A 21,138-nucleotide genomic window follows, 5' to 3' on the forward strand; every position below is an offset into this window, starting at 1 on the left:
AGTGTCCTATGGATCCCTGAGGCTCTGTTCCTTTTTCTTCATTCTTTGTTTTTTTCCTATTCTTTGGATTGGATAGTATTTATTAATCTGTCTTCAGGTTTGCTGATTCTTCTGCCAGCTCAAATCTGTTATGGAATCCTGGATTTTTCCTATTAACTTCTTTCAAATGTATATGACTATTTTAAAGCAAAAATTGTAACATGGTATTTGTGCTGATTATAATGCACATGAGTGTAATATATATTCAATTTATAGCATATAGGATAGATAAATGGGCCTATATGGTTCCAAAAAAGGAGACTTGGTGGTGCAATGATTAAGCACTCGGCTGTTAACCAAAAGGTCGGCAGTTTAAACCTACCAGCGGCTCCACAGGAGAAAAGACCTGGCGATCTGCTCCCCAAAAGATTCCAAACCAGAAAACCAAACCCACTGCTATGGAGTTGATGCTGACTTACAGCGACCCTAGAGGACAAAAAAGAACTGTCCCATAGGCTTTCCAAGGCTGTAAGTCTTTATGGAAGCAGACTGCTAGAGTTTTCTTTTGTGAAGCTGGTGGGTTCGAACCACCAACCTTTTGGTTAGCAGCTGAGTGCTTTAACCACTGCACCACCAGGGCTCCTTTGCAAAGATTATAGCCTAGGAAACATCATGGGGTGGTTCTGCTGTGTCCTGTAGGGTTGCTATGAGTCAGAATTGACTCAATGTTGCACGACAACAACATGGTTCCAAAATTTCCCCATTTTATATGAAGTAGTACGATGTTAGCTTTAAGAAAAATGTGAAAGGTTAACAATGTATAATTAAAATTCCTAGCAGAACCACTGAAAATATAATGCAGGGACGTTTATCTCAAATGCAAATAAACCGAGTGCCATCGAATCGATTCTGACTCATAGTGACCCTATAGGACAGAGTAGAACTGCCCCATAGAGTTTCCAAGAAGTGCCTGGTGGATTCGAACTGCCGACCCTTTGGTTAGCAGCCATAGCACTTAACCACTACACCGCCGGGGTTTCCCAAATGCAGATAGATTCAGTATTTTCACAATTTCATTTCAAATGCAGATAGAGAAATTAAAATGAAATTGTGAAAATACTGAATTAATACAAAAGGCAGGAAATGAGGAAAAGAGGGACAAACAAAAACAAATACTAAAATTGCACTAAAATCGAACTGTACCAGTAATTTCATTAAATGTCAATGGAATGAACCAATTAAAAGGCAGAGATGATCAGAATGCTTACAAAAGAAGGACCCAGCTGTATGTTGTATTCAAGAGACACACTTTAAAAATAGACTTGGGAAGGTTGAAAGTAAATGGATGGGAAAAGGTACATTATGAACAGTATAGAGTTGCTACATTAATAATATATGAAGTAGGCCTCTGGATAAACAGTATTATCATAAATAGAGAGCAACATTAAATGATGGAGCCAATTCATCAAGAAGAAATAATAATCATGTATATGTATGATTCTAATAATTCAAATACATAAAGTTGAGTGAATTAAAGGAAAAATAGAGTTTAACACCCTATTCTCAGTAATGGATATAACAATGAGATTAAAAAAACAAACAAACCAAAAAAACAAGAAAGACATGAAATACCTGAACCACCATGGCTTCAGTGACATTTATGGAACATTACACCCAACAGTTGCAGAATATGTATTCATTTCAAAGGCACATGGTATACATTCACCAGGATAGACTGAATGGCTGGGCCATAAACAAGGTTCAGTAAATTTGAAAGGATAGAAATAATATAGAGTATATACTCTGGTCATGAAGACATTAAATTACAAATGAATAAACAGGTATCTAATAAAAAATAAGAAAATTGAACAATACAACTTAAATCTTTCATGGGTGAGAAGATTGATCTTATAGGAGCTACCCAGCTATTACCAGAAGCAGTATTTGCTATTTTTAATGTTTGTTAATGTTTTGGTATATTTCTTCACACTCTTTACGAAATTAATTTCTGATATACATTCATGGTTTTTTTAGCCAGCTTTCTTTTAAAAACTTGTGTTTTTCTATTTTGTTCAATATTCTTTGAAAAAAATTTTAATGGCTTTGTAATATTCCCTGTGACCTTTGGCTCCACCATTATGACCAGGCTTTAGCTTTTTAATCTTGAGGGCTCTTTTTTCCTGACCCAGGTACTTTCTTCTTGGACACTATTTACAGTAATATCTCCTGTGCCCCATGTGCTCCTACTAAATTAGTGAATATACTGTGTATCCTTCAAAATGAAGGGATTTATTCCTTTCCGTTTTCATCACTCTGTTCCATATTAGGATCTCATCTTCCCTAATAGTGTCTCACAGGTTTCACCTTATTTAGTTTTGTTCCCGTATAGAGCTTAAACTCCCTAATTTTGTCACGCTTTTTGGCCTTCAGCATAAACAGGTAATTTTTAAAGGGAAATTCTGTATCGTATTATTGTGATTAAAAAATACTTATGGTATAAAGTGTATATTTTTATATGATTGCCTTTCTCCTCAAGACTTTATAGTCGTGTAATTTAATAGTACCTCTTTGAGGAGGAGCTACTTAAGCATTTTGCTAATGAGAAACAGTAATATTATTTTAGTTTTATTTCAAGTACTGTTGCATTATGTACTGTTGCTTTCAGATTTTTCTTCTACCTCATGGGATTTTATACACATAGACCCACATATACCCATTTTCTGTCAGATAAAAACAGCTGTATAAAAATAAAGCTTATAGTAATCAAAGATACTGACTTTTTTTGAGGACTATATAATTTTAATTTAGTATATCTTCCTTTTGATGACTATTGAACAATAATCTTTAAAAACTAGGCAAAAGATATCATAGTATATTTAGTATTTGCATTGAGACATATATTAGTCTCTTTTAGGGGGTCTAGGTCCATAAATATTTAGCTCTGGACTGTGTCATTGTCAAGTAATATCTGGGACTAAAGTTCCCACTGGGTATCTAATTTTGCTGCCTTATTCTTTTAGAAAGTGTTACTCTGAGCAATAAGCAGGCAACTGAAAGAAAGAAGGTGAGTGGGACCAAAAAAGGGACAAAAACAGATGGCACAGAAATAAAAATAATAAAAATTTCATAAGCCTTGTTTGTTTTGGATATATTTCTTGTTAAGCACATGGAAATACTTTGCACGTTTGAAAATTGCTGACTTCCTACATGTTATTTTGGAGAAACAGCAAATCATTCATATAATATAAACACAGTTACAGATTATTTTGCTGGAACCGTTCATTTTTGGGATTTATTTTTTCAATAAGATAAATAACAGTGCCGTCTCTCAAATCATTTTGACAGTATATTTTGAGGATCATAAACATAAATTTAAATTGAATGATAAAATTAAGGCAAATAAATGACAGATATTCAAAACTTCTTGAGTAGTCATAGTCTTGTTGAGCTATATTCTGTTCTAAAAGTTTACTAATAAGCACAGCGGAAAAATGGAAGTCAGAGTGAAGATATAAGCCTTCTGAGTTTTAATTCAATTCTTTTGAGTGAGAATTGGCTCCATGGCACTGGGCTTTGTTTTTGATTATTTTTCCATTGTAGCAGTGTTAATTTGCAAAGTAGGAGAGAGACAGGTACAGACAGAAATGAAAGAAGGAAAAAAGAATTTGATTGGGGAAGTAATGTTAGACCTTGAGCTAATCATATTACCAGTAGCAGGAGCGTTGCCCTTGTGTATACTTAGTTTCTGAATGAGGATTATTGATATTGATATGGCTCTGTAAAATGGTCTTTTTATTTCCGTATTATTGATTTTATTTCTGGAAATTAGATCCTTAAATGTTATTACCTATTTCTGGCGCAAGGCCTCTTATGCTTGAAATGGCAAATAATGTTGCATCCTTTTTCATCGCCGTCACCAGTTCTAGCACAGTTCTGCTGTGTTACCTCAAACTTATCAAGCTTTTTTTTTTTTTTTTTGCTGTGTTCTATATACTAACAACTTGGACTTTCTTAATAGCAGCTGAATGAGAATGAGGAGTAGTGGAGAGGTAGATAATAATTGTAGCCTCATGTCGGTCTGTTTAATGATACAATCAAGACAGTTTTTTTTTCTTGCTTTTTTACAGAAGACAGGCAGGATAGCAGTGTGGTTAGGGATAAAGGCTTTAACATCAGACCGAGTTGGTTCAGATTCTGGCTGAGTTAATGCTTGTGGAACATGGGCAAATAACCTTGTTCATACTTGGAATATACCTTGCAATGTGGTATTTGTGAGCATAAAATAGTGGAATATTCTCAGAGAAAATTCTGGGAACAATTTCCTTAGATACTGTCAATTACAAAGATAACCAGTTTCCAGATTTAAACTATTAGTCTTACATAGATAACATGCTAGATTAATTAAAGAAGGCGGGGGCAGGCGGGGGGGGGGAAGCTCCAACAGCAACAAAAACAAAATAAAAGGAAGACAGTGATTAAGTGACTAACTCCAAACATAAGATAAATCTTAGAACTGGAAGTAGAATCTGCCAAAAGTTTAAGCAGTCTGAAGATTTTAGAATGGTATCCTTCAATTCGAAGGGAGAATGATACATTCTAAGTTATAAGTAGACTACTAGGAAATAATGACACAGTCCATTAAAAAGTATTAATGACTTTTCTCAAGGATAATCACATTTTGCAGATAATGGGGAATCTCAAAGTAACTCCATTCTTTACTGGGTTCACATTTTATGGGAATTTGTATTGAGCAGATATTGTCGGTGAATCCATGAAAAACATTGGTCTGGGCATCAAGTAGAATTACTGGAAGCAGAAAACAAGAATGCGCAGTAAGTCAAAACCTTGAGTGAACTCATAGTTAAAAGCCTGGTGCTTTCTTGATTAAAATAATGTAGTTAAATAAGCTGCGTAAGTATTTATGAGTGTGTATTTCTTTGTGTTACCATGGTGATTGATGTCAGTGCATTTTTCTCAGCAAGAACGTATTTCTCTTCTGTAAGAATCATGCATCCTAGAAAGTCTTATGAGACAGGAAAATCGAAGAGAAGAAAAGTTCTAGTTCAACTTTTATAAGACTAACACTGTGGTTTGTGTGCGTTAATAGATACATGGAATTTTGTGCCATGCAGATTTTATCTCTCATTCACTGAAAGTGTGTACCTGTTGAGATAAAACGGAACAAAATGCTGCTTGGTTCCATGCCACCCCCATGGTTGGCTGGGGGTTGGACTGTTGTGATCTATTGGCTGATTTTTGGATGTAGTTTGCCAGGCCTTTCTTCCTAGTCTGTGTTGGTCAGGTAGCTACACTGAAGCCTGTTCAGCTTCATAGCAACACCCAGACCTCCACGGACAGAGGAGTGGTGGCTGTGCACGAGGTTCACTGGCTGAGAGTTAACCCAGGTGTCTTGCATGGAAGGCAGAGTTCTACCACTGGATCGCCAGTGCTTTGGGCCTTTATTTGAGGCCTGAGACATAGCTGTATAGACTATTTTGGTGGTTTGGCCTATCTTGGGAGGTTGCAAGGTGCTTAGCCATAGACAGGTATATTGAAGAGGGGATTTGAAAATGCAGTTTTGAGTAGGATTGGAGATGATTTTTAATATTCTTTCTAATTCTGAGATTCCCAGATTTTCATTATTTACAGACACCCAAATTATCCACAGCTTCTGTACCCTTTGCAGTCCTCATCATGGAATTTATGATGTTATTCTAATCGAGCTATTGTGAAAAATGCTAGCACTTTTAGAGATTTTTTTTTTTTTTTTAATACAGAGAAGTATGAAGATGAAAAATATTTGGCCCAGGTAATCTCTGTTGACATAAAAATTAGAAAACTACAAAAATATTAAGCAAGGTATAAAATAAGCAGATAGTTCTTAGGCCATGTCTTTAAAGATAACTACTGCTTTGTATTTTGTTCCAGAAAAAACGTTTTACAAATGTTCTTTTTAAAAGGAATAAAAACCAAATACTAATTACCTGCTTAAACAAAATTATGCAATTCAATTTCTTTCCTGTTAACACCTTACTGGTATCAGTTAATGGAAACCCTGGTGGTGAAGTGGTTAAGTGCTACAGCTGCTAACCAAGAAGTCGGCAGTTTGAATCCACCAGGTGCTCCTTGGAAACTCTATGGGGCAGTTCTATTCTGTCCTATAGGGTCGCTATGAGTCGGACTCTACGCGATGGCAGGGGTTGATGTTGATTTCAGTTAAACTGAAAGAAGGGAAGTTTTGATTGTGGTGACTTCAGAGCACATTGGGACTGAGTAGATTTGGGTGGAGTGTTTCCAGTTAGGAGTTTAGTGTTATAGTCTCACAGGGACATGTAGTGCCCGGGAAAAGGTAGTAGGTGCTGGATAGGAGTGAAGAAAGCAAAATGGAAGAGAGCTAAAATTTCAAAAATTGGCCCAGGGCCAGACTTGCACCCGGGAAAAAGAAAGTAAACTTTACTTTGTTTTCTTCCTTGTATTGCTCCCAGGGCCCTAGACTAAATTTAAACTGATTAATGTATTTTATAAGTTGGCTGTCTGGGATTGTACCATCATTTATACCCTTGTTTCTGCAGGAAGTTGTTTTGAGTTCTAACTAACCTACAAGCAGACTTTTAAAAAGTTTTATTTCATCTGTGGTGATTTTTAGCTAGTTGTAGTGACTAAATAGCTGTCTGTGGAGATGATGCAAAATATTCCTCCTCCTTTTCTTCTTCCTCCTGATGATGATGATGATATAGAAATAATAATAATTGGTAACATTTTGTGGACATTTGACTTTGCTATATCCTTCAAATTTATTTTATTTGTTCCTTTTAAATAATTTCATAGGTGAAACTAGGGTTTGTTAAAAAACTTATTCAAGGTTGAGCTGGGATTTGACTCTTTGGATTCCATAGCCCATATTTTTAATACTGTTATCCTTCGCAGGAGACATGTAATATGGAGAACTTAAAGGAATGGTAAGTTACAGGCACATAGAGCATATGTTTGCCTTCTCGTTGAAGAGATATAAGTGGGAAAATTATTGGGGTGTGAAGAATTAAAATAAATGGAGACTGGGCTTGTTCTTACAAGCTGCTTTATTTGGAAGTTAACCTATATGTTAACCTGCTTGACATTGCATGTATGGGTTTTTTGGATATTGTTTCAAATTTTATTTATCTTACACTTTCATTAAGAGTAGTTTTTGATATTATGGAAGTCTTGAGACACAAGTATTTCGAAATGAATTAGAGGCTCTAATTTAAAAACTACCAGTGTTGATACAATGTAAGAACATTGCATAAGATCAGGTCTTGAGGCATTTGTTACATATTTGATCTGTGTTTTATAGTTATTCTTATTAATTTTTATGTTGGCTCATGTAGTTTAGATTAGTATTATGAATAAAACTGGCTAGTAATAGTCTTACATGCTAATTTTATGTTTATTTAAAGATTTAATGCCTGTGAAACACTAACAATTTAGTTTTCTTTCTGAAAGATTATACATTTCAAGGAAAAAAATGTTTTGTGTTTCAGTGAGGAATAAAAATGTGTCCAAACTTATAACCTTCTACTTGTTTTCCCTAGATAGAGGGAGAAAGTATTAGGGATATAAATTTTTCAAAATACGCTTTTTCTGAACTGGAACAATATAGATTTGTTGCTCAAAATGTTAAACTTTAATGAAAGAAATTTTTTATTTAACTGAAGACAAAATGTATTTGATGCCATCTATGAACATGCCTGTCTTGCTCACTAGTGAACCCCTACATCCTAAAAATGCATTGCTAGAATTTTTCACCATTTAAAAATAATCAGTTTAAGAGTCTTAATCATTCTTAAAAATGTTTTAGGAAAAGGTCTACAAGCATTTTTACAATTGTATGTACACTTAATATTAAAGAAAAATTAGAAGAATTTAGAGTTTAGATAAGAAAATGTTCACCTGAATCAACGTATTTTAGTATTTTTAATGTTGAGCAATTAGCTGATAAGCTAGCTTGAACATGGCTTTCAGGATAGAATACTTTTGAGGTTATATTAGCTTCTTTGTTTTCAACAAGAAAAGCCTGATGATAGATCAATTAGCACATCTTGAAGAATTAATTTAGACTGTGATAATTCCTGTTATTAGAGATATTTCTTAGAACTCATGAAATTTGTTCTTCCCTCAAGGTATCAGATCTACTGTTGAACTGAAGAAGTAGCCTGGCAACAATCTTGGTGTATGAGAGCTCAGTTCAGAATAATTTAGAATGGAAAGTATATTTAAAATGCTGTGAGAAAGCCTGAATTAAAATTGAACTTTGAAATGACAAAACATAAAACAGTGTAAAAGCAGTTAAGGTTAATGTTGTCTGAAACCTGTTTTTGAAAGACCTGTAAGGATGATGTAGGGAAAAAAAAATTTTCTTTTAATCTCTTAGTTGTTTTTTTTCTTAAAGTATGGATTCTTGAAGACAGATTTTTACTAGTTACTTCATTACTTTGACCTTGGTAAATACAGCAAGGCAGGTAATTGTCCTTTGGTCTGAGTATTAAAAGTATTGTTATTTTAAAATAAATATTAAAAAAAAGAGACTAATTCTAACCACTTTAAAAACTCCTTGCGCATATGCTTTGTGTGTTAGCTTTTTCCTAATGTAAAATGAATCTCAATATGCCGTATGATTGTGACAAATAAGAAACTCTTTGTGTAATTAAGAGAAGATCTGTTTATTTAAGAGCTCTCAAAGGTTGTAAAAGATTATACTTGGCTATATGTGAAGGATAAATGTTGTGCAATAATGTCCCTTAGTTCCCCTTTTATAATAAATCTCAGCTGTGTGTTCAGCACAGGGGCTCAGAGCCAAAAAGAACAGGTTCAACTTGTCTGTGAGGATTTGCACCATAGTAAAGTGCACAACTGCTTTTGTAGAGGTCATTTTGGAGGTCACAATCATGTACAGCTGAATGAAAAGCAACTTTAAAAACACGGTAGAAGAGTCCGTGTTATGTTACTTGTAATTCAGGAATCAGTGTTAATTTAAAATGTTAAAAGCATAGAAAATCATAAACAGAATCCTCAAATTCATTTTTTTAATTTTACTTACATTTGTTTATATTTTCAAATGGATTTAAAATCATTTCTTTGGCACTTGTGCCAGCACATTTTTAAAGAATATTTTAGAGTCACTTTCTTAATAACTGCCCAGACTTGGAAACATTGACTGTTGTACTGTTCGTTAAATTCTAAACAGCGTTCTGAACAGTGCTCATATAATGAAGGTAGGATATGAGCGTGGTAGAATGAAGTAGTCAGGGTCGGGGCAGGGAAGTGTGGGTGAGTTTAAATGAAAGGGCAGATGTGATCTGAAGGAGAATGCCCCCTCGAGTCAGATTTCTCCCGCAGCCTGTGATTGAATGTTCAATATTTAACAACAAAGAAAATCTCATCTTCTTTTTATGTAGTGTGATTCTTTTTTGAAGTGCCTCACAAATACTTTCATGTGTTTATGGTCAATAGAGATAACTCGGACTCCCAACCAGTGGAAACTTTAGGTTTTGTATAAAGAACAGCAGAAAATGATACAACTAAGTAATTAATTGAAAGTAGAGCTTAAACGTGAAATTGTGTTTTATCTAGTGTTATACTTGGTCATAGAGTGACAGTGTCTTTATTTTTAAAAATGATGATCTTAGCTAAATGGCAGGTAGCCATTGGTTTCAATATTGAGATTAATTAGTAATCTTCAGAATGTGCTTCAGCAAATGCAGCTGATTGGCAGTTGCACCTGTCTCAGCAACTGGTAGAACATTAGTGCTTTTATCGAGCCTGTTATTTCCAGAAGGGTTTCAAAGCTGTGTTCATTAAACTCTCCCATGCTGATTGCTTTCTTTGCTTCCTGGGTACTGTTTTACTAAATTTACCTATGTTTTATTTATTTATGAAAGGAGGATTATAAAATAAAATTAAAAAAAAAAAATGAAAAACCTAAAACAAACTATGTGATTATCTGTGTATTCCTGTATTTATGGAACCACCGTTTATGTTCCGTGAACACATGCATATGTTTCCGTATGATGAAAAATTTACCAAGGATTGTAATTTCTCTGCACTGCTTTTTAAACAATTATTTATATATTTTAAAGGCTGCCTTTAGCAATGCTTTTTTTTCTTGTAATTTTTTTATTATGGTGAAAATGTACACAGTAAAACATACACCAATTCTACAATTTCTACACGTATAATTCAGTGACATTGATTACATCCTTCAGGTGGTGCAGCCCTTCTTTCTATCTTTCCAAATTATTCCACCACCATTAACAAACTCACTGACCCCTGAGCAAAAACTCTCTCTTTCTCCCCCCCTTCCATCCCTGGTAGCCATTATTAATTTTTTGTTTCTGTATTTTTGCTTATTTCATGCAAGTGGAATCATAGTATTTGTCCTTTTGTGACTGACCTATTTTGCTCAGCATAATGTTTTCAAGGTTCCTCTATGTTGTGGCATGCATCAGGACTTCATTTCTCTTGATGGCTGTGTAATATTCCATTGTATGTATATACCACAGTTTTGCCTATGCATTCATCTGTTGTTGGACGTTTTGGCTATTTCTGCCTTTTGGCTATTGTGAAAAGTTCTGCAAGGAACGTTGGTGTATAGATTTCTGTTGTGTTCCAGCTTTCACTTCTTCAGGGTGTATACCTAAGATTGGGTTTGCTGGGTCATGTGGTAGCTCAACGTTGAACTTTTTTGAAGCCAAACTGTTTTCCACAGTGGCTGCTACCGTTTTATATTTCCTACTAGCGATGAATAAGGGTTCCTGATTTTTCCACAACCTTGCCAATGCTTGTTGTTTTCCAGTTTTATTATTATTTTTTTTAAGTCATTATCATTCTAATGGGATGAGATGGTATCTCATTGTGGCTTTGATTTGTATCTCCCTAATGGAATCCAGTCAAAGCAATGAGTTCGGTTTTTTTTTTTTTGGGGAGTAATGAATGACATTGAGCGTCTTTTCACATGCTTGTTGGCTCTTTGAATATCCTCTTGGTGAAATGTCTATTCAAGTCCTTTGCCCATTTTTTGAAGTTGGGTTGTGTGTCTTTTTGTTGTTTAGTTGTAGAAGTATTTTATAAATTTTGGGTTTAGAGCCTTCTCTGAATTGCTTCTGTAATCTATATAATAAACATAAAACATCTGTTGAGTTTTGAAAAATGATCTGTTAAAAAGTACAGTAAAGTATGATTTAAAGGACTGATGAGTATAGTCAACTTTGTAGAAAGGTAGTTTCTTTCTACATTGTTAGGGAGTATTCCTTCTAGTTGAAGTAGTCTTTATGGTTTACATTTCAAAACACAGGGAATTTGCATTAATTCATATACAAACCACCAATTTGTATGTTGTTTAAGGAAGACATTTTGGCTAGTTATGAAAAGAAGACTAAACTTCTAAGGGCCTAAAAGGATGAAACACATATCTCAGTATAAGTGAAATTCACATCAACTCAAATCTGTTATAGGTAAATAGAATGTAAATAGTTTATAAAATAAATTGGTATGTTTTAATGAACTAGGGTAACTTTCTTTTAAAAGCACTTGTACTGAATATGCAAGTATTTTTTAAACAAGCACCTTTTAATTTGTGTTTAATAAATACAAATTCAAATATACATTGTTAAATACTCGAAAGTAGGTTTAGTTTTGGTAGTGTATCCTTTCTGTCGTACGTTCAGTACCTGACATCCACTAAATGTTTAAATAAATGAATATTCATATTGTGATAACTGCAATAGAAATGTGTTTGGTGGATTTGGCAATACAGGATTTAAAGCATGGATAGACTACATGGCCTTGGAGAGCTTCGGTTTCCCTTCCGGTAAAATAGGCAAAATGATACCTCAAATGTATGGATAGTGCCGAGCATAGTGCTTCTCATATAGTAGATGTTTAATAAATATTTTTTTGTTCTCTGCATGGAACCACATTGCTAGTAATCACATTTCATATCTATGTAACTTTAATAAAAGACAGGTTATGCCAAATTACAAGTGAATAGGAAGAGGTGTTCTAAATATTCTGTATCATTCTACATTTTACAGTCTAGATCTAATTGGTAGTTTTTATGAGTGTTGGTGGATATAGGTATGTCTTCGGTTTGGGGAAGGTAGGTTGGGATGATTAGGGTATTTATAGTATTTGTTGTTTGCGTTTAGGACAGAAGAAAGGTAAAGTCAGCTACACCTTGGCTTAGCTCTTCACTTACTTTCTACAAAGGGAATGGCATGGCAATCACTTGTTCTGTAGTTCTTGTCAGGTTCTGTCAAGACGGTTCTGACTCATAGTGACCCTGTGTACAACGGAACAAAACACTGCCTAGTCCTGTGTCATCCTCACAGTTGTTATGCTTGAACCCATTGTTGCAGCTGCTAATTCTGTAGTTAAATGATCTCAAATAGAAGCAGGAAATTTGTTGTATAATTTTGGGGGGAGGGGAATGGGGTAGGAGATAGGAGGGGATGGAATACTGTGGATGATTACAAAACATTTTATCATGCATGAAACAAACATAGTGAATATATACCAAGCACTTTTCTAGGCACTGAGGATTCAGATCTAATTAAGATATGATCTCTTGAATTCTCTATAATGGTATAAAGAATCTGTTCACTGAAAAAAAACCTGCTTTTAGAAGGCTACTAATCTTATGTGATATTTTTGTTTTGCTTATATAATATTAATAGCTATTATTTGTTGAGTGTTGAGAACCCTATATAGAACAATTTTCGTATTTTATCATATTGAGAAATTTATGCTTACATACATGAGTCAGAATCGACTCGACGGCACTGGGTTTGGTTTTTTTGGTTTATGTATATATTATATATATATGAAAAACAAACCTGATGCCGTCAAGTTGATTCCAACTCATAGTGACCATATAGGACAGAGTAGAACTGCTCCATAGGGCTTCCAAGGAGTGGCTGGTGGATGTGAATGCTGACCTTTTGGTTAGCAGCCAAGCTCATAACCACTGCACCACCAGAGTTAGCCAAAAGTTCAATTATGATGCCAAGGATTCTTTCTTAGAAGTTATTTTTATAATTACAGAAAGTAAATGAGCTAAAATGTTATATGCTGAAAGATTGTTTTCAAAATTTCTGTTAAATACATCTTTCCTTAAAATTAATGCAGACTCTTTTAAGGAGATAGGTTTTGTCTCGCAAATAGCCTCCTTGATGTTTTTCTTTTTTGATCTTTTTATAGAAACAGATATAATTTGCTGGACGCTGTGTCCTCTTGGCAACAAATGGTAGTTCAGTAGCAAGACAAGCATCAGAGAAAGAATGTAAAAATAATCTTTTTCAACACTGCCTCATTTGTCAGTGCCCTACCTTTCCTTTAAGGGATTGCTGTTATCTCCCAATTTTCACTTACAGTTTGATGAAAATAATCACATCTGCTCAGTATTTCTATTTCCTTAACTCCCATCATTTATACTCTGGCTTCTGTTTTCACTACTGTACTGAAACTACTGTTGGTACTGAAATTTCCTCCACTAGGAATGCTCTTTCTTCCCCTCCATTTCAGTCCCAATTCAACCTTCAGAGTCCATCTCAATATCATTTCTTCCATGAATTCAGTTGAATGAACATTAAAATGTTCAGTAGAGTCATATCATATACACATCTAGCTCGTCTGAATTTAACTAAAGATGAAAACACTAAATCAGGGAGAAAAATAGGAAAAAATTCCCCTCTTTTCCCAGTAAAAAATCGTTTTGAAACAACATGGATGCCAAATGCAAACCAACGGCTTAATCTGGTTTTCTAGAAGAAACAGCAATGCGCTAATGCTGAAAGAAAAATTGGCTGAGTTGGATATGTATAAAGAGATTACAAAGTACAAATACTGTATGATCCCACTTATAGGAAACAGACAGATGTATAGAAACCAAAGCTTATTAGTGGTTAGCAGGGGTGGAAGGGAACAAGAAGGAGGGAGTCATTGTTTAGGGGGTGCTGAGTTTCTATTAATGGTGGTGGAATAATTTACAAAAGGATAGCAGTGATGGTTGCACAACATGATGAACATAATGTCACTGAATTGTATGTATGAAAACTATTGAATTGGCTAATGTTTTGTTGTATATATAGTTACCATAATAAAAAAATTAAAAAACAAAAGCATCAGATAAAGCTAAGAAAGTGGAACAGGAAGACAGAGGAATCTGGTTTCTTGATGTCATCATCTAGCCTTGTACTGCTTACTCCTTGGACTTCCTGTTGCAAGATATAAATATACTCCCATATCTTAAGCTACTGTGGAAAAAAAAAAGAGATTATAATAAGCACACAACTTTATGGGCTACTTAAGGGATTTTCCATGGGTTATTTTAACCAATGAAGGAGCCCTGGTGGTGCAGTGGCTAAGTGGTTAAGTGGTCGGCTGTTAACTGAAAGGTCGATGCTTCGAACCTACCACCTATCCCACGGGAGAAAGATATGGGAGTCTGCTTCTGGAAAGAGTATAGCCTTGGGAACCCCATGAAGCAGTTCTACTCTGTCCTGTAGGGTGGCTCTGAGTCAAAATCGACTTGACAGCAATAGGTTGGGGTTATTTTGACCACTTTTTGCCTTACTCTGACTTTAGAGAAAACCCCGGTGGCAGAGTGGTTAAGTGCTATGGCTGCTAACCAAAATGTTGGCAGTTCAAATCTACCAGGCTCTCCTTGGAAACCTTATGGGGCAGTTCTACTCTGTCCAATAGGGTCGCTGTGAGTCGGAATTGACTCGATGGCAGTGGGTTTGTTTTTTTTGGTTCTGACTTTAGAACCTAATCCCTGTGAAAGATGTGACCTTACTGTATAGCTGTGTTGAACTTGAGTTAGTCACATCACTTAGAAGATAACATTTGGATTTCTCTTAGATGTATTAAGTGTAGAACTATCTGAGGCAGAGATGATTAGCTTAAGTTCCTTGTTTTTATATTTGCATTTTTCAAATAGGCAGATAAGCTGTCTTTATATTTATAGCTTTTAGACAGGGAAATAAGTTGTATGAAAGCAATTATAGTCAAAAGAGGTTAAAGCAGAGGGGGACCATGCTGTTCCTTTTATATTTCATGTTCACCGTCAGTTTGAGACCCGTGACTGGTTGAAAATAATTACACGTGTTAACTAATACTGTTGCAGTTACAGTTGGCTTCAACTCATGCTGAGCCCATGTATTATCTTCACGATCTTTGGTATGTTCGAGTTCATTGTTGTGGCCACTGTGTATTTTGAGTGCCTTCCAACCAGAGGGGCCCATCTTCTAACATTACATCGGACAGTATTCTGTTGTGGTCCATAGGGTTTTCACTGGCTAAGTTTTGGAAACAGATCATCAGGCCTTCCTTCTTAGCCTGTCTTAGTCTGGACTCCGCTGAAATCTGTCCACCATGGGTAACCATGCTAGTCTTTGAGATACTGGTGGCATAGCTTCCAGTATTGTAGCAACACACAAGCCACCACTGACAGGTGGGAGGAGGTGAGATGCTTTTATCATATTAAACAATCTTTTTTTGGTAAATATTATTTCCTAATTCTTTTCCAGCATTTTCATTTGTAAACTTACTTTTTATTTTTGAAGTTCTTTCTCAAGGAATAATTTATATTGGGATAACAGTAAATGTTCTAAAATAAGAGTTGTATATTTTAAAGAACATTTTTCTTGTGTAGTAATTTGAACACTAAATAGTGTGTGTGGCGGGGAGGGGATTGTAAATGAATTTAGTTTAACATATGTGTCCTTAATGTGGTTCTGCTGTAGTGAATAGGTCTTAGTCAGGTTTCCAGGTCAATTTGATAGAAACAGTTTTGGAGACCTGGCTTGGCCAATTGATGATATAGCTTTTTAAGGACCATTTGATTTCCAGTGGTGAACTAGCACCAGCTAGTTATAGAAATCCTTCTTTGATGTTCTAAAGCATATTTTACATGTTTGAGTGGAACTCATCATAGCTAAAGAGCTAGAAAAATAGGGCGTTGTTCCTAGTGTATAGAAGAGAAACATTTATCCATTTTCTGGAAAAGTCAGTAGTTTGGTTGTTTGGGCGAGAAATTTGAGAAAAAATGGTAAAATGACTATTACCAAACAAAAACAAAAACCCATTTTTGTTGAGTAGATTCTGACTCATAGCGACCCTGTAGGGCAGAGTAGAACTACTGCACAAGCTTTCCAAGGCTGTAATCTTTATGGAAGCAGACCACCACATCTTTCTCCTGTGGAGTGAGCGGATGGCTGGTTTGAACTGTTGACCTTTTGGTTAGCAGCTGAGCACTTAACTACTCTGCCACCAGGGCTCCTTAAATGACTGTTAGGCACCACATTTTAAAGGCCAAGGAGTGCTCATAAAAGCTGATTTGTGGGAGCAAGCCAGCATTAGAGCACTTAAAAGAGCCAACTGTAATAATTTTTTAAAAAGTTATATTCTACTCTGGGAAACCCTGGTGGCGTAGTGGTTAAGTGCTACAGCTGCTAACCAAAGAGTCAGCAGTTCGAATCTGCCAGGTGCTCCTTGGAAACTCTATGGGGCAGTTCCACCTGTCCTATAGGGTCGCTATGAGTCAGAATCGACTCGATGGCACTGGGTTTATATTCTACTCATTTCAAAACTGCATTCAGAAAGGAAACATAGTCTGATAGTTCTGGTAGAGTTGGGAATCTGGAGATTAGTGTTTGTTTTTTCCACTGGTTGTTTCTGTAGTATATATAGAATCAAATTATTTCCTCTTAGTGGTTATAGAATCATAGTAGATTAGACCTGGAAGATCTTCCAGTCGAACGGTACCTCCCCCCCGCCCCACCACCAATTAAAAAAAAAAAAAAATTATGTGTGATGAAAATGAAGCTTAGAGAAATTAAGTGTTTCACCTCAGTTCATTGTAGTTTAGAGGCAGTGTCAGGATAAGTATATGTAAGTATATAGTTACCTCTTACCATGAAATGCCTCGTCCCTCATTTGTCATTTTGTTGTTCATCATAAATTTTGAAAGAAATTAGAGAAATCCATTTCTGTGTGGGGAAATGAATTGTACCGACCATGGAATTATGTGCTGTCAGGAAGTTATTCCCATGCAGCTGTTGCAGTGATGACAGGCTGACATCACCCTAGAGTGACCGGAACATCATAGTATAAAAATTGCTTTGCTTGTTACTAAAATAAATTGAAAACAACTGAATTACTAAAGAAATGTTACTCAGAATGAGCAGCTCTAAGCCAGTGCAAGGCATATTCTTTTAAGTATTCTTCTATCCCACAGGGCCACTATGAGGTGGAATTGACTCTGTGGCAATGGGCTTTTTTTTTGGCGGGGGGAGGGATCCCATTAAAAAATTTTGTGGGAGTATGTACCCATACACACATTTTAAAAATACATATTTATGTCCATATATATGTACACACACATGCACAAATTGTCATACTGTATGTGTGTGTATACACACAGAAAATACACATGCATATATACGCACAGATATTTAAATTATTAGGACATTTACCAAAATGAAACAGTATTTCGAAGATGCCTCAATTGTTTTTCAAAAGACTTCCTGTAGATATGGTCTCTGAAAATAGTCACTAGAATTATAGTGGTTTAATGCTGTAAGAACAGTGAAATATTTTATTTTCTAACTTCATTTAGCAATGGTAACACATTCTATAGAATTTGATAAATTCAGCATTATGAGAAAACTGAGTTTAAGAAAATAACTACCTCTACAATTTTTTCTTATATTTAGATGACCCTAAGAAATAAAAGCAGAAGGCACAATCTCACTGTAGTATGATTTACTAAAATGTCAGCTCCCTGAGGTCAGGTGCTTGTATCTGCTGTACTTTCTTTCAGTTCCTGGCATATGGTAGGTGTTCAGTATTTGTGTGTGGATGGGTGGTAAATGTCACAGAACAACCACAATGTTTTGTTATGTAAAATTTTGTTAAATGGCTAGAAAGCACATTCTCAGTCCAGGGATAAAAGGCATTCAGAGACTCTCCGTAATGAGTGAAATGAAAGAAAAAAATGCTGACGTTTGGAGAAGGGAAGATGCAGTATTCCTCCTGTACTCTCATAATACATGTGGCTAACAAAATTCTAATTGTTTATGCTTAGTAAGAGCATTCTTAAATTTACAGAATTTGGAAGCCCTCACATGCCCTTTTGTATTTTTCATTCATACACAAACTATTGAGCAGCTCTTCAGTCCCAGGCACTGTGCTAGATGGCATAGTAGTGAATGTAGTGCTTTACCATCTAGTGTGGGGAAAGAGATGTTAAACATAATTATGCAGAGAGTTTAACAAGTTTACAGAGCTTATTAGCAAATATGTTGAAGATGGGCTAGTCTGGTGAACAAAAGTGATTTAAATAAGACAGAAAAATTAGAGTCTTGAATTTAAAAGTGTGTTAAAAGATTTCCGGAATCATTTAACTTATTAGCCTAAATTGCTGGTACTTCATGAAGTATAAATTCTTCTGTATAATTAACAGAAAAGCATATACTGCTTGGTATAGAACTGTATTTTCATTTTTAGTGTTTTTATTTATCACTTATTTCAACAGCTTATATCTGATGATTACTAATTGACTATTGCTGTTATTTTTTTTAGAACATAATATATTTTCTTTGGTAATGTTATTTTAAATGGTTTGGTGTATTCTAATTTTTTTTCTTTTTAATAATGATCAGAATTTTTTAAAAATAGAAATTGTTTTTAGGTTTAGTTTCATCTCTTAATGAGTGGGTGCCAGAAATCCAGATAATATTTTTCATTCGTAAACTAAGTACTGATCTTTCAGAATTAGCACAAAGGTAGTCTATATGATTTCCTTATTTGGGGAGAAAAAATAATGATAATATTTGTAGTGTATAAATTATCTGATAAAACTCTATAAATTGTGAACTATTTTTTTATAGTAGCCTTCAAATTTTTTGAGTAAGAAAAGTTAAACACTGCATTTCAGATTATTACTTCAAAATACAACTATGAATAACTACTTTTGTCAGCATTTACATTGTTTCTTCAAATGTTTGTATGTTTTCCTATATGGAAATAAGCTGGATTTTAGAAAATCTTTGTACATACACTTATATTTTTGACTAGCAAATGACTGAAATATAATCTAGGGCTCTTTGCTGTATCTCAGAGAAGAAACAGAGGTTCCATTTTGTTACATTCCAGGAGACTAAAAGCATTAGTTAAACTATTGAATGTACGGTTTGCATACATGTTTTTTCCTCTGAGTGTGGGTATCATCTAAGGTTGTATGCTTTGCTTTGGCTCTTCTCTCTACATTTTTACCCTCAACGCCTCATTTATTTTTTATATGGCAATAACAACAAAAATGTAAAGATCCTCAGTTTTGTGTTATATTTAATAAAAGCAACAACATTTACTTGTATCTCTTAACGTGGGTGTTTTTCAAGACTCAGTGCCAGAGGCTCATACTTCTCTATATGTTTGTCCTCTCCCCGCCAGTCCTATTCATTCTTGTGACTTTGCCCATCGTTCTGATGCTGACAATAGCCAAAATTCTCTTGAGTTTATATTTTTTAGCTCCCTTTACTGAAAATTTCTCCTTGGATATTTTCACAGTCAGCAGTGTTGAATTGGTTTGAACCACCGTTAAACTCTTTTTATTTTGTAACAGCTTTGTTGAGGTATGGAGCCCTGGTGACACAGTGGTTAGGAGCACAGGCTGCTGACCAAAAGGTGGGCAATTCAAATCCACCAGCAGCTCCTTGGAAACCCTATGGGGCAGTTCTACGCTGTCCTATAGGGTCGCTATGAATCAGAATGCACTTGATGGCAGAGGGTTTTTTGTTGTGGTATAATTTATTTACCATAAAATTTACTCAGTTTAAGTTTACAATTTAGTGATTTTTAGTAAATGCACAGGATTGTGCAACCATTGTGACAATCCAATTTTAGAACATTTTCGTCATTCTAAAAAATCTTTTAATTCATTTGCAGTCACTCCGTATTCACAACCCCAACCCTTAGCAACTGTCTGCTTTCTGTCTCTATAGTTTTGCCTTTACTGGACATTTGATTTAATGGAATCATGCAATATGTGGTACTTTGCATCTAGCTTCTTTCACTTAGCGTAATGTTTTTTGAAGTTTAGTCATGCTGTAGCATGTATCAGTACTTCATTTTTTTTTGCCGAATAGTATTGTATTTGGCATATTTGTATGAATGTATACATATTCGTATTGTACGAACACGCCACATGTTTATTCAGTCACCAGTTGATGGACATTTGGACTGTTTCCACTGCTTGACCTCTATGAATAATGCTGCTATGAACATTTACGTACAAATCTTTTTGTGGACATATGTTATCTCTTCTTTTGGGTAGATACCTATCAGAGGAATTGCTGGGTCATATAGTAAATTTATTTTTAACTTCAAAAAAAAAAAAAAAAGCTACCAGACTAATTTCCAAAGTGACTGCACCATTTTATACTCCCATCAGCAATGTTCGAGGGTTTAAATTTCTCCACATCCTTGTCAACACTTGTTATTGTCTGTGTTTTTGATTATAGTTATTCTATTGGGGGCAAAGTGGTATCTTCTTATAATTTTAATTTGTTTTTTTCCTAAAGATTAATGATAAGCTTAATCATGCTGCCTTTATTCTGGCTTCCGTGCTTTTGTTTATGAGGTTGCAGTTTCTTGGAATGCCTTTTACTTATGTATCTGTCTTACTTATCCTTGAAAAAAATTCAGATCAAGCTCTGTTTCTTTCATTGATATTTGTGTCATTTATCTGATACTCCTTGTCCAAACTGCTGTAGTGTGTATAATTTGTATTATAAAATTTCATATTAGTATATTGGCTTTAGTTTCTTGTTTCTTTAGCAAAATTGTTCTTTTATTCTATCTCCTACAAAACTATGCAAATTGCTGAAAACAAAGTCAATATATACTCTTTCCTGTGTGAGAGACGATATCCAGATATCAAACATGAATAATATGGAGTACTGTATACTTAAGAAACAAAATGAATGGCACAGATTATTAAATATTGTAGTAACCAAAGTTTCATTATACAAATACACAGGACAAATGCAAAATTTAACACAAATAATGTACATCTTCTATGTATGTTTGCCAATCAGGCCCTCCCCCATGGAGGTATTTCTG

The 21,138-nt window shown here is 34.9% G+C and overlaps 1 protein-coding gene and 1 long non-coding RNA gene across 6 annotated transcripts in view; both read left to right on the forward strand.

The window, feature by feature from the left end:
• Positions 1–21,138, forward strand: part of MNAT1 (MNAT1 component of CDK activating kinase) — a 233,985-nt gene that overhangs the window by 119,403 nt on the left and 93,444 nt on the right. The window contains exon 8 of one of the 5 annotated variants that reach the window (XM_064292560.1): positions 3,000–3,926. The exons of the other annotated variants lie outside the window; for them this stretch is intronic. Within the exon in view, the coding sequence (XP_064148630.1) occupies positions 3,000–3,014 (15 nt within the window). The 3' untranslated portion in view covers positions 3,015–3,926. Of the gene's footprint in view, positions 1–2,999; positions 3,927–21,138 lie in introns of those variants that run through there. 5 annotated transcript variants of the gene reach the window in all.
• On the forward strand, positions 4,410–21,137 carry LOC135232607 (uncharacterized). The gene is made up of 3 exons (XR_010323170.1): positions 4,410–4,811; positions 6,907–6,938; positions 8,139–21,137. It is a non-coding gene; the product is annotated as an uncharacterized LOC135232607 (long non-coding RNA).

The sequence above is a fragment of the Loxodonta africana genome, chromosome 10, assembly GCF_030014295.1.
Source record: "Loxodonta africana isolate mLoxAfr1 chromosome 10, mLoxAfr1.hap2, whole genome shotgun sequence".
NCBI classification, from domain to species: Eukaryota; Metazoa; Chordata; class Mammalia; order Proboscidea; family Elephantidae; genus Loxodonta; species Loxodonta africana.